Genomic DNA, 14,088 nt, shown 5'->3' on the forward strand with positions numbered 1-14,088 from the left:
TATGGTTCATTTATAAAATGCTGTGATCGAACATGAACCCGTGACTTTCACAGATGGTTACTATCAGACATTGACATCTCGGTAGGGAAGAAAAAAAAATCTTTTTCTTCACCCACCTTTGGTTCTCCAGCTGGGGTCCTGTAATTTGTCAGGCAAAGACAAATTAACAAGAGAAAAACAGAAGTTTGTTCATGTGTGCTTTGCACATATAAGGTTGGACAATTAAGTTTGCGAACTCATCCTAGAAAAAGTGCTACATACCTCTTTGCTGAATATCAGTACATCACTAAGGTCACCTTCGAAGTACTCCCCTTGGGAAGCTATGCACTGATGCCAGTGCCTAGTCCACCCTTCAAAGCAATTTTGGAACTCTTTTTCTGGAATGGCCATCAGAGCTGTCATCATATTACCCTTGAGGTCCTGAATGTCATTACAATGTCTTCCTTTCAATATTTCCTTTATCTTCAGGTAAAGAAAGAAGTCACTGGGGGCCAGATCAGGTGAGTAGAGAGAGTGATTCAATGCAGTTATTTGTTTACTGGCTAAAAACCCCCTCACAGACAGTGCCATGTGAGCTGGTGCATTGTCGTGATGCAAGAGCCATGAATTGTTGGTGAAAAGTTCTGGTTGTCTAACTTTTTCATGCAGCCTTTTCAGCACTTCCAAATAGTATACTTGGTTAACTGTTTGTCCAGTTGGTACAAATTCATAATGACTAATCCCTCTGATATCAAAAAAGGTTAGCAAGATCATTGCAACAAGTTCGCAAACTTAATTGTGAGACCTCGACACAGGGGAGCACACAGTGAAGAATGGTACCCCAAAGAGGTGGCTGGAATTCGTCTCTATATACCATGTGAGGCAAGTTATAGGAAGGTGACCTGAAAAAAGCATGGTAAACAAGGTTTGTTGTGCAGATTTAAGTCAGGAGAGGGAGACTCCTACAAATGTAAGTTTCCTTTACCAAAGCACAACTTGCACCCTATTTTTAGAGTTTTTCCTGCCTCCTTTGGTGCTTGGGCCTGTAGTTTAACATTATCAATGTGTCAGAGGCATACTTTCTGGTGGCATATTCTGGTACCCTGCGTGTGCAAATTATTTTTAAGTACAATTACCTTTAAAAAAAAATTTACCACAGGAAGAGTTTCCTCATTCTGAGATGGGAGCTGCCTTTTGTTGCCTTGTCCAGATTGGAGACAAACCTTGTTTCCCATGACTGGAATATGGCCTATTATCTCGTTATTATCTCATTATTGTAAGCATTTAATAGAAGAATTCTAAAGAAATTAGAATCTGCAGACTCCAACTTAGAATGGAAAGAAAGATCAGAGACATGCCTGAGTTTTGATTCTTCAATAAAAGTGGGTTATCTTTTGTCTATAAAATTACCTCGTTTTAAGTTAAATTAATCAGCCCCTGAAAACAACAACGAAGATCCTTTTTTAAACTATTAATCAGCAATGTCAGTGAACATGGGCCTCTTGCTTCTACTAATCTATACCAGCTTGGTCTAAACTTCTAATGTACTCGTAGACCACATCTTTGTTATCCATGTATCGTCACCCAATGTGATCCATTCATCCATTCATCGTTGTTATCCATTCATCCAATGATGGACATTTAGGTTGTTTCCGTATCTTGGCGGTTGTGAATAATGCTGCAATGAGCATAGCAGAGCAGATAGTGTTTTTATATCCTGTTTTAATTTCTTTTGGATGTATACCCAGAAGGGGGATTGCTAGATCATATAGTAGTTCTTTTTTTTTTTAATTTTTGAGGAATCTCTATACTGTTTTCCACAGTGGCTGCACCAATTTACATTCCTACTGACAGTCCCTTTTTCTCCACATCCTCACCAACACTTGTTATCTCGTCTTGATGACAGCCATTCTAACAGGCGTAAGGTGACGTCTCGTGGTTTTGATGTGCATTTCCCTGATGATTAGTGATGTTGAGCATCTTTTCATGTACCTGTTGGCCATGTGTGTGTCTTCTTTGGAAAAATGTCTGTTCTGATCCTCTGCCCATTTTTAATTGGATTCTTTTTTTTTCGTTGAGTTGTATGAATTCCTTATACATTTTGGATGTTAACCCCTTATCCAGTCTATGGTTTGCATATATTTTCTCCCATTCCATATGTTACCTTTTCATTTTGTTGATTGTTTCTTTTGCTGTGCAGAAGCTTTTGAATTCTTTTTGTGTAGTTCCACTTGTTCATATGTGCTTTGAAATACCCATTTTTATGCCAGCATTTTGGTAAACTTTATCATCAAACCAAGATCCATGCTTTTATTTTCAAAAGCATTGAATGAGTATAGTATGTGAATCTTTTTGAGGCTATCGCATATACCATCTGGAAGGACTCTCAAAACAATGCTAATTCACAGTCGCACCTAGAGGGACATGGCTTCTCAGGGCCAAGCTGTGAGTGTTTATGTGATGTACCCCAATACTAGTGCACGTACTCATGCATACACACATACACACACATGCACACAGGCATGTGCACACAGGTACACATTGGCATACTCACGCACTCACACGTACACTTGCACATGGGCATGTGTGGACACTCATGCACTTACATGCATCTGCTTACATGCATACTCCTACACGTGTACACACATGCACACACTGCTCACACCTGCACAGCATGAGTTCAGGGTATATGGACCTCCAGTTTTTGATCAGCCACCCTCTACCCACCGATGACTCAAGGAGTGAATGGAGGGGATGGAGAAGGAGGTCATGGGCATCCCTCAGGCCCCAGGGCATTCCCATCCCCAACCAGGGCTGACCTTGACTTTTTTTGTGTGAAATAAACTTGCTTGCCCCATTCTTCTCTCTTTTTCTCTCCCTTCCCCACGTATACAAATTTCCACTCTCAGAATAAGATAAATTATAGATTTGTTTAAAATAAACCCTCATCTATGCATTAAGTTGATTTTCAATTTAAAATAAATTTTAAAAGCATTCACTTAAAATGAATTCAGTTCTTCTTTGTTTTGAGTCCCACCTGCATTCAGGGGTGTAGTGTGAGTGTTAGGTCTAAGGATTAAAAGCAACTGGAAGGTCATAGGAAAGCATTGCATAGCCACCAGCCATGGTTAATTTTGTCACGACTTAAGACTTGCAGTTATTAAAATACTCTCTTTTGTCAATCTGAATTTCTTTTTCTATGAAGTCTTCATCTCTTTCAGGAAAAAAAAACCTCACAGTCACCCTCTATTAAAACAACGTAAAGCAGCCACTGAAAGTAATTAAGATTTTGTTAAAGAAATTTTAATAAACCAATTATTGCTCATGAATATGGATAATCTCAAGGAAAAGAGCCATCCTGTGCCTGAAATGTAAAAGAAAACAACAACTATATTTTAAATATATTTAGTATACATAATTAATGATTTAAATATCTTCTCAATTAAACCTACTGTCAAAATTATATTTGGAAGCAGTAATACAATTTTATACTGATAAAGGAAAGCTATTGAACACATACAATTAAAGGAAAGATGCTATAAAACAATTTTAGTAGAGATTATAATCTGGAAGGAATTATTGTATTTTCATCAGGTAAATTAAAAGTTGCTAGTGACCATCAACCAAAATACTAAAACATTTTTATGTCACTTTCAGGTAAGAATAAATGAAGTGGCTTGTTATAGCTGCTAAATACTATTATGGATTCAATTTATTCCAGTTTTTCTATGAATTGAAATTTCAGTATTGTCTTGCCTAATTTAGAATTATGAGGGCATTAATATAAGAAAATTACCCAAATGAAGCACTAGAGATAAGCCTTCTAATGCTAAACTGATTAATGTTTTCTAGTGATATAAATTTTTCCCTACTAGCTAAAAGAAGAATTTCTGTAGCGTCCAGGGTTATAATCCCATTCAAATGGCATTTTTGTATTCTCATTTGGATTTATTATTTGTAACATTACATCTTGTACCTGCTATTTTAATTTTTGAAATTGTTACTTCGTTTTGCTAGCACTATAAGACGTAAAGAATGTTCGATGCTTGGAGCACACGGCATCAGATAAGGGTCTCATCCTCCCGTAACTAAGTCAGTATTTATTTAGCACCCATTTTGTGAGCTCCTGCCACATGTCAGAGCATGTTGCATGTATGCTGTGAGCACTCAGATGGCATCCCCACCTGCATTCCACGGCTGGGACCTTGTGGGGAAGAACAGTGAGCAAATGATAGAAAGGATATTATCTCAAATATCCCCAGAGACTGCTGATTCTGCATTCAAGCTTGTCTCCATGTCTAGATAATCTAACCAAAACTCAAATTTATGAGGGCCTCCTGCCATTGGTTTGCAAAATTCCCCCAAAAGAAATTCTGCCACATGGCAGCCACTTTGCCATGTCCTCATCCAAACAGAGGTGGTAACACTGTCTGTGCTGAGAGACCCACTGTAGTTCAGGAAGCACTGTGGGCTGCAGATAGAAATTAAGATAGAAAGTTCAGAGATATGGGTCAGTACGCTGATAAATTCACTGGAATGTGAAGCACAGATGGAGCCAGCCTCGAAAGGTGGAATGAATGTGAACTCAGAAACGTCTGTCCATGCAGGATGCTGAATTAGGTTGTCCTAATTAATGAATTAATGAGAAAGGAAAGGACAGAAGAGCCCAATAAAAAGTTATCTTGGATCACATCTTCTTTCCCTTGACACTTCTTGTCAGATATTAGATTAGGCCTTCACATTTTCTTAGATTTTCCCCTCTTCCAAACTCTTTTCTGTGTGTTAGAAAACAGTAAAAATTGCTTTGATGTCACAGAATGCCTTTAGATTCTTTTAAATTTGTTGCATGTAAAAATGCAAAATCCTCTCTTTTACTGTTTAGTTTTTAGAGGAAATGTATTTTATGGCAAAACATGTCTACCATATTTTAGAACATTTACAAATGTCATTTCCATGTACTTTCACATCAGGATTTGGGAATGAAAAAAAAAACATGTTTTGTTTCTATATGTTTGCATTGTATACTTAGAAGAAAAAAACAGATACAAACTCTTTAATGTCACATTTTACAAAGTTATCCTCAAATTCTATGGTAGATATTAAATTCATTTTAATGTGCTTTTTAAAACTGGAAAAACTAATTATTTTACTAGAAAAAAAGAATATTTTTGTGAGACCACAAATGAAGGTAATCATTTTGATTATTTATTTATAGATTATCCAAAATTCAGTAAACTGTATCTTAATGGGATGAGTAAAGAAATAGGTTCATATATCATTTAAAACAAAATAAATGCGTACCATAATATTTCTAGTATGTGAAATCAGTTCAAATCAGAATGTATTTTTGAGTACCGTCTGTGTACCATTGATCATTTTTTGTATAGTCAATTTAGGACACTGATTTCAATGCAAACATGCAATACCGAAGTGTAGTGAAACAGTTGATGCACTAGAGCAGAGGTGGGCAAAATTTTTCTGTAAAAAACCAGATGGTAAATTATTAAGGCTTTGTGGGCCATACAGTCTCTAACACGACTATTCAACTCTTCTTTTATAGGATAAAAGCCATAGACAATATGTAAATGAGCATGGCTGTGTTCCAATAAAACTTTATTTACAAAAAAACCAGGCAGGCAGGAATTGCCCACACGCCAAACCCCTGTACTGAAGGATTGATTTGTATATACAGGGCACAAAAAATATTTTGTTTCCTTTGCATTTACTTAAATAAAATTCCCAGTACATGTTACTTTGAAAAATAGTTGGAAGAGTTTGTCTCTAAAGTCACATATTTATAGAACTGATTTAAAATTGTTAGCCACTTTATTAGCCATCTAACAATATTGACTTTCAGATTAGTATCATTAATATACTTGGATTAATATGTTCAACATGGGCAATGCAAGAAACTAGTAAAACAAATTTCAGAGATAAGTGTGTTCTGTTCGTTCTATTCATAACACAATAGATAAATACAATTTCATCTTAAAAGTTAATGTTTCATCTTAAAAAGTTAATAAGTTAAAAACTTATTAGACAAGTAAGTTGGAAATTGTGTTTCTAAAAAAACCATAATATTTTATTCCCTGTATCTTCAACGATAACGTCTGTTTAGGTTAGTCTTGAAGGAAAACACAATCATTCTTTCATAGTAAAATAGAATATTATTCTCTGTTTCTTTTACCTTTATGTGTCCTGTTTTGAACAACTAAAAGAATAATTATTTTAAAAGCATTTTCAAGTGATATAACTTATATGCAGTGCTTCTGACCTTTTCTAAAATCAATCCGGATGTAAAGTCTCTTTAAAAATATTTAAAAGCCTAAAATATTACATCTGTCTTAAAAAGTTTGCTTTTGCTCTGCCTACATCAATGACTGTTACATGCTGTCCTTTGCAGACATGCCCTCCATTTTCTACTGCTTTCTTTGTTGTTATAGAAGGTGCTCTGTGAGCATTACTTTCAGAGAAAAGCATTACTTTCAGAGAAAAGCTGACAACACTGTCGTAAGTGACAGTAAATTTAAATTTACTTACTGTCGTGACAGTAAATTTAAATTTCTTCTTGAGCCCTTTGTCTTCAGACCTGATGCTGGATTATCATAAGGTTACGTGTGATGGTGGCTGGGTCTCTATGGAGGCAGTGGAGGTTGAGTGAATCAGATAGGTTACATGTGCCTATGGAGGTCTTGGATGAAACAAACATGTCGTAGTCCATTTCAGATAACTTTCACTATTCTTTGGTCTTGGTTGGAATTTGGGTACTTGGGTCCATTGTCTGAATAGTGAGTGGAAGCCTGGTTGGTGTCCTCAACTCAGTCATATCTCTCGGCCTTTGTTAGTCTCCATGGTGAAACAAAGATAATCACGTCACAGCTATCTGCCCCCTTGTCAGATATCCACAGCACTCTTTTAATGGGTTCACACAGATATTCTAAGATTAAGGGAGTGCTGTAGGATGTTATCTCAATCCTTCCTGCCCATGCTGTTAACCTGATTAGGGAAAATAGTTTATTGCAGCACTTTACACAATAGCCAAGATATGGAAACAACCGAAATGCCCATCGGTAGATGACTGGATTAAGAAGCTGTGGTACATTTATACAATGGAGTATTACGCAGCCATAAAGAAGAAAGAAATCTTATCATTTGCAGCAACATGGATGGATCTAGAGAACATTATGTTAAGTGAAATAAGTCAGAAAGAGAAAGACAAGTACCATATGATCTCACTTATATATGGAATCTAAAGAAAAGACTATGTGAATGAACTAATCAGAAACAGTTTTGGGGACTCAAAGAAAAAACCGAGAGTTGTTAGATGGGTGTGTGTGGGGGGGGGGGTTGGGGATAAGGGGAAAGGTGAAGGGATTTGGAAGCAGCTGGTAACCACAAGATGGCCTCAGGGTTTTTTTGAAAATTAATTTGGGGAAGGTATTCAATAATGTTGTAAAGATTTTGTTGGGTATCCGATGGACATGCGTCCTATTTGGGAGACCACCTCAGGGATACTGTGGATACCTGATCATGGCATTGTACATCAGAAGCTAAACATTAATGAATGCCAACTATAATTTTATATATATAATGTGATGGTTCAATGTGAGGTCGGAGGGATAGTGGATGGGGGGAGGGGGGTTCACAGTGTGAGGGATATAAATGATGAACGTCTAAGTATTACCTTGTCTTGTACACCTGAAACTAATAAATAAAAAAAAAAATAAAATAAAATAAAATTGATCATAATTTAGTTCGTATTGTAGTCTTGCTCACAAACTCCTATAACCAAATAATAAAATGTTCTCTCTCAAAAAAAAAAAAAAAAAAAAAGAGGAGGACAAACAATGGCCATCCAAAGCTCTCTTGTCTCTCTTACAGGAGTCCTTTGGAACCTCTCATCTTGTGATGCTCTCAAAATGCCAATCATCCAGGACACCCTGGCGGTGTTGACCAATGCAGTAATTATCCCCCACTCGGGCTGGGAAAATTCACCTCTTCAGGACGATCGGAAAATACAGCTGCATTCCTCACAGGTTCTGCGAAATGCCACGGGATGCCTAAGGTGGGTCATCTGTCATTGCCCCCTCCTTTCGTCAGACGCTTTCTCTGTTTCTGTAACTTGAATTGCTGTTTTATGAAGTATCAGAGTGTTCCAGAAAGATGAATGTTGATATGGCAATGGAGTATGAGAAACTAGCAAAGCACATTTCTCATGAGGTACTGAAGGCATCTTCCACTGTCCTGTACCTACACCAGTTTTCAACTTCCTTAACATGTTTTCTTAGGTCTTGGGCAAACAGTAGATGTTTTCATTTCAACCAAAAATAATTACTTTTCCTTAATTGAAAACAATCGTTCGCAGTAATACCCATGTTATGGTATATCATGCACACAGAATAACCAGGCAGTCCCGCTGATTGGGGCAGAGTCCACAACAGATACCTAAGGATCTAGGTAACTGACACCAGTAGGCATTTTTATTTTTATTTTTTATTTTCTGTGTGACTGCAATAACCTATAATTCTTAGACTAGCTCTTTAATAAGACTTATTGTAAGAAATGGTTTTTTTAATAAGAAAAGTAGCAAATGTGTTGTAATTCTCTCCTGATGCTTTTTTACAAAAATCATTTCCTAGAAATCTCTTGCGATGTATTAGAATCAGCCTTCTGTTGTGTTTAATGTTTTGCTCTTAGAAAAGAACATAATAATCAAGTTCTTCCAAACTCTAGAAACTGTGCTCCCAAGGCTGTGGTATTGTGTACCAGAGTTAGAAATCTGTGCTGGGTAAACATAATGATGGTGCAGGGGCAAAAGGTGATTTAAAGTATCTAGTCAAATAATCTGTATTTCAAAAGTAAAATGTGTAGAGGATTGCTTCGGCTGGACTGCCTCAAAGCTGCCATTTCTCCTACGGTTGGTTGATTTCTAGGTGCAAAAACCAGTCACTACTAAGAAGGAAGAAGTGATATTCCAGTGATATTAATAAGAATTATCTCATGAATATTTATAACAATGCTCTCTGCCTACAGCCTTGAGAGGGGAGTGTGTGTTTGTGTGAAATGTGTGTACATAGAGGGAGGTGAAAAGAGCCTGCCTCCATAAATATTGACTTGCATTCACAGGCAGGAATAGGAAATCCTCTAACGATTTTGCTTTCCCTCAAAGTCACAAAATGATGCTCTTTTGACATGATTTTTCTGGATAGGCTCCACCATAAGGCAAATGTGCAGTTCTCCAAAAGCCCCCTATTGAGCTATTCATTTTATAACCTTTTAAATTCTATTATCTTTCAGAAACCTCCTGCCCCATCAAAAGAAATAGAACTCTCCCAAACCTAAAACTGTAGGCACTTTGGACGCTTTATACCTGATTTTTCTATTTCTGTTATTTGCAACTATTACAAATAGCTTTTCCCTCCTTACCATCCTTGACTTGTAGTGTCATAGATCCTTAACAAAGATCTTGGAAGGACGTACCTCAGAATCAATTGTAGAAATATAGTCAACAAGGACCCATTTAGCTCCACCAGTTAAAATTCTCTCTGAATAATACAGTAACATAATTATGTATTCCTGATGCTTGACATAAGGACGTAGGCCACCGCCATTGTGAGCATACATTTAACATCATTAGGTGAAAAGTCAGATGAAGAAGCCAGACAAGTTCATGGGTCCCCTTTGTAAGTCACGTGGCTGAGTTTAGGGTCTAGGATGTGATGTAGAACAAAGTTGGGTCACATCACACACAGAGGGTTGACCTCTGCTGCTGGCCAGGAGTAACCACATCACAGGAAGCCAAAAAAAAAAAAAAAAATCTTCTGAGTTAGGAAGAGTGTCATGTAAATGAATTGACTTTCATTAGTCCAGATCCAACCAGGTTTAGGGTTTTTCCCACTCTCTGACTTCATCATGTGACAGAGCAAAACTCATCAATATATGGTGAATATTTCACTGCCACCTTAATTTAAGTTCTGCCCTTCTACAGAAAGAAATATAATTTCTCATCTCTTATTTGAATGTGTTTACGAATCATTCCACATTGATGAGCAACTTGGACTAAGAAAGGAAGAAAACAGCTAAAATTAATTTATCAAGTAAAGACTCAGCAGTTGAAAGGCTTTAATAAATTCCTACTGTTATTTGCCACTTACTTAGAACCAATGTTAGCAACACGTCAAAATAGTCATAAATGTTTGTATCATGGAAGATTCTAGATTTTAGTATTGAGGTATTTACATTCTTCAGTTCTTCATTTCTCCAACAAAGCCTACATCTTTATTTACATTAAAGCAGTGACTTCGTATGCTACCCCTGCCTTTCAGCAGTCCTATCTGTGAGCATATGCTAAGTGCCTGCTGTGTGCCAGGGAGGGACCACAGAGGGAGAAGTTAACGTGGCAGCCCCTGCCATTCAGTAGCTCAATCTACTGCAAGAAAATGGCACCCATACAATAAGTCCTCATGTAATATCTAAGAATCAGGGGAGGTTGGGGCTGAGCAGAGAAAGGACTTCATCAGTCAACACAGCGGGAGAGCGTAATGGCCAGATGAGTGCCAGGCATGCTCTGACACAGCCGTGGGGGAGTTCCAGGATCTGTAGGTAGTCTACAACCCTAGGAGACTTCAGGAAATGCAGCTGGCGTAGTTGTTCCATCCCAGGTGATGGATGACCTTCAAAGCAGAGCTAAAGAGAATAGACCCAAGTCTGTGAGGAGTGGAGAGCTCTGGCGAATCTTTGACCAAGAGAACACACTGGTCAGCTCTGTCTGGGAGCAAATATGCAGACGAGAGAAGGGTCAGGTGGAGAGAAGTGACAATACGAGTGGAGCTGTGAATTTACCATGGAACGCCCGGTTTGCCTCATTTTTAAGACACCTCCTATGGATAACAGTGAATATCAACATTTTGTTCCAATTGATTAACTGTCACTGATTTATAGTTTTGTGAACAATTAATCATAGCTCTCTCCGTTTAATACGCCGAACCTACCAAACATCGTAGCTTGCCTGGCCCACTTTAAATGTGCTCAGAACACTTACATTTGCCTACAGCTGGGCCGTTATTCTGAGTTCATCTCAAGAGTCATTATCGTTCTCTTCTTTTTCACCAGAATCAAGAGACAGATGGGCATGTTGTAGATATTATGGGATGCAAAAACACAAAACACAATGTCCCAAACCCCCCCAGCAGCATAGTACTCTGTAGATCGTCGTTGTCCGTCCTCTTGATCCCTTGCGTAGGAGCTGTGGCTCGTGGCCAGGCCCAGCATCATTGGAGGGTATCTGGACTGCACGTCGCTAGCCCAGGAAAAGGTCAAAATTCAAAATGCAAAGTATGATTTGTACTGTATGCGTATATGTATGTTCACCATCATGAAGTCAAAAATCATAAACCATCAGAAGTCAGGACCATCTGTATGTTGTTTATCCTCATATTTATTATAAATTCAGTAGCTCCTGTTTAGCAAATCATGAAGCTAATCCTTACACCCACATCCTGACTCCTGATCCAGACGGTTCCCTCTGGACCCCACAGAGAGGAAGTAGAAAGTTACATGAGATGAGATGAATAGAACAGCACAACCAACTGATCGACAAGTGGACAGCACTTTCTTTGTGTTGGTTCCTTTCATTTGGTTCTGGATTTTTACTGAGCAGCATCATCTTGCCCGACATCCCTTCTTCATTAGTTTCCTTTAGTCATCTTCTTCCTCCTCCTCCTCCTCGCTTACTTTCCCTTCTCCTCTCCTAAGGCTTCACGTATGGAGTGGACAGGTGGCCTAGACAGTCATTGGCACCATGTTGTCCCTTCTCTCTACCAACATCTTAAATCTAAATTTAGACAATCAGTCAGGGCAGGGGGTGCCTTTTCTTGTTTGTTTTTTAAAGATAAGACTATATTTTAAGGCATATCCAAATAATAGAGTTAACATTTTTCCAGCACTCAGACTTTTTCATTCTTTTACTAATGACTTAAAATGAGTTAATATTTTTGACTTGTTTGTGTAACTATAGTTTCAAGAATATGTAAAGAAAATAATATGTAAAAGAAAATTACACTCTTTTCCTAGGACAGTATTTCCTAATCCAGTATATCTTACAACTCCAGTAGAAAGAGCTGATGGTAGGTAAAAGTAAATTTACCAGATTATTACCAAACATCATTACCCGGGATTTTTGTGCCTTGCAGGATTCAAACTTGTTTGTCTTATTTGGGGGTGGGAAGCTGAGGTTAAGAATTTAAGCAATTAGTATTCTCACGAAGATCAAGTTTTTACTTTTCAGAATGAAAAAAACATTACAAATGCAAATTTTTCCACTTTTAAATGCCCCAAAGCTTATCAGAGTGAAATTTAAGTTAGAAAAAAGGCGTGAGCCTTACTTAGTAAGCTAAAATCTGGGACACTAACACTGCAATCTTTACACAATTTTGTGCCTCTTAATAGACTCTGTCCCGTTTCTCAAGCCTTCCGTTTGACAGTAGAAGTTGTACTAACACCCATGGTGGTACCCCACCCCCAGGAACCTCAAGCACAGGGCTGACTCATGGGGACATTCTAAAGGGAAGAGCCTCTTCCTTCGCCTTCTCTAAAAAGGCACGGTAAATCTTCATGGGGATATATCACATGTTGACATGGCAAAAATTAAGGCACATATGGAATATAAAATAAAAAGTTAATGCTCCGGCCCTTTTCCATTTAAAATTCATTTTGAAGTAGGAAATGGAATTTTTCAAAAGGAGATCTATGTGTTTGTTCCTAACATATCTATCTGTCACTGAGGAAAGAGGATAGAAAAGTAAAAAGAAATCTTTTAAATTTTGTTGGAGGACCACGTTGATAAAAATGGTGGCAGCTGGATTGTGGGATCCCAGGAGGCAGTGCCAGGTGGGGACAGTGGGCGTTTGAGCTTCCTCATTTCTTCCCCTTTTCTAAATTTTGTCTTTTGCTCCAATTCTGCCTGATTGAAGCTTTAATTTTTAATAAAAACCATTTAAAAATGTGGCCTAAAAAATCAATGTGGTGAATGTTAGAAAAGCATAAGGTGTGAGCATGTGTGAAGTTGTGTTTGTCTTTTCTTCTTCACGTTGTGATGAAGGTGTGCTCCTGGAAAACTGCTTTCCTGTGGCCTAAGTCAGGCGGTTCAGACGTGGAAATAGATTGAGTGCCGTGCTCATGATTGTTTCATTGCACAAGGTGTAACCAGAGACTTTCCTACCCTTTAGCCAGAATCCTCACCTTCAAGCAAAATGTGTGTTTACCAACCACAGCCTGAACACTGGCCAATAGACCAGCTAATGTTGGCTGAGGTCACTGTAGTGGGTTGACTAGTATCCCCCAAATTCATGTGCACCAGTAACCTCTGAATATGACCCTATTTGAAAGTCTTTGCAGGTGTATTTATTTAAGTAGATGGGGTCGTGCTACCGTCAGGTGGCCCTGAATCTAATGAGTGGTGTCCTTCTAAGAAGAGGACGTGCACACTGGCTCACAGAGGAGCAGGGCGTGAAGACAGAGGCTGAGACTGGAGAGATGCAGCTTTGAGCCAAGGAGCACAAAGGATTGTTGAAAGCCACTAGGAACTCGGCAAAGTCAGATTCTTCCCTGGGGCCTTCAGAGGGAACATGGCCCTGCTGACAGGGACACCTTGATTTTGACTTCTAGCCTCCGGACTGAGGAAATCAAGTTCTGTTGTTTTCAGCCAACCAGTTTGTGGTACTTTGTTCTGGCAGCCTTAGAAACCTAATGTAGTCCCCCGGTAAATAGTCCCCCAGAGGGGGCCGAGGAGCCATGGAAGAGCACAACACAGGGAGAAAAAAGGGGACAAATAACTCAGAGAAGCTGCCTGTCCCCAAACGGTGCCCACATACTGAAACAGACGACCGAGATGGGGGCCTGTTTTTCTCTGTGCACAAGGCCGTTCCCCTCCGTAGCTCAGGTGCAAAGCTCAGCATCACCTGTAGCAGGATAGGGCTCTGCAACCCAGATGTGGCTGCCCCACCCAGAGGGGTTCAAATCCAACTTCTGGGCTGATGGCTGTGAAACAAGCATCTCCCCACATGTGGACCCGACTTGTACTTTCTGCTCCTGACTTTGAACTAGCATGGA

General features: G+C 38.7%; 1 protein-coding gene across 5 annotated transcripts in view; it reads left to right on the plus strand.

Moving 5' to 3' along the window:
• CTNND2 (catenin delta 2) overlaps positions 1-14,088 on the plus strand; it is an 840,835-nt gene that overhangs the window by 666,507 nt on the left and 160,240 nt on the right. For all 5 annotated transcript variants that reach the window (XM_081054244.1, XM_081054243.1, XM_081054241.1 and 2 more), the window contains one exon: positions 7,861-8,044. In XM_081054244.1, coding sequence (XP_080910370.1) covers positions 7,861-8,044 — 184 coding nt within the window. The remainder of the gene's footprint in view (positions 1-7,860; positions 8,045-14,088) is intronic.

This window comes from Rhinolophus hipposideros (genome assembly GCF_964194185.1).
Source record: "Rhinolophus hipposideros genome assembly, chromosome: 7".
Taxonomy (NCBI): Eukaryota; Metazoa; Chordata; class Mammalia; order Chiroptera; family Rhinolophidae; genus Rhinolophus; species Rhinolophus hipposideros.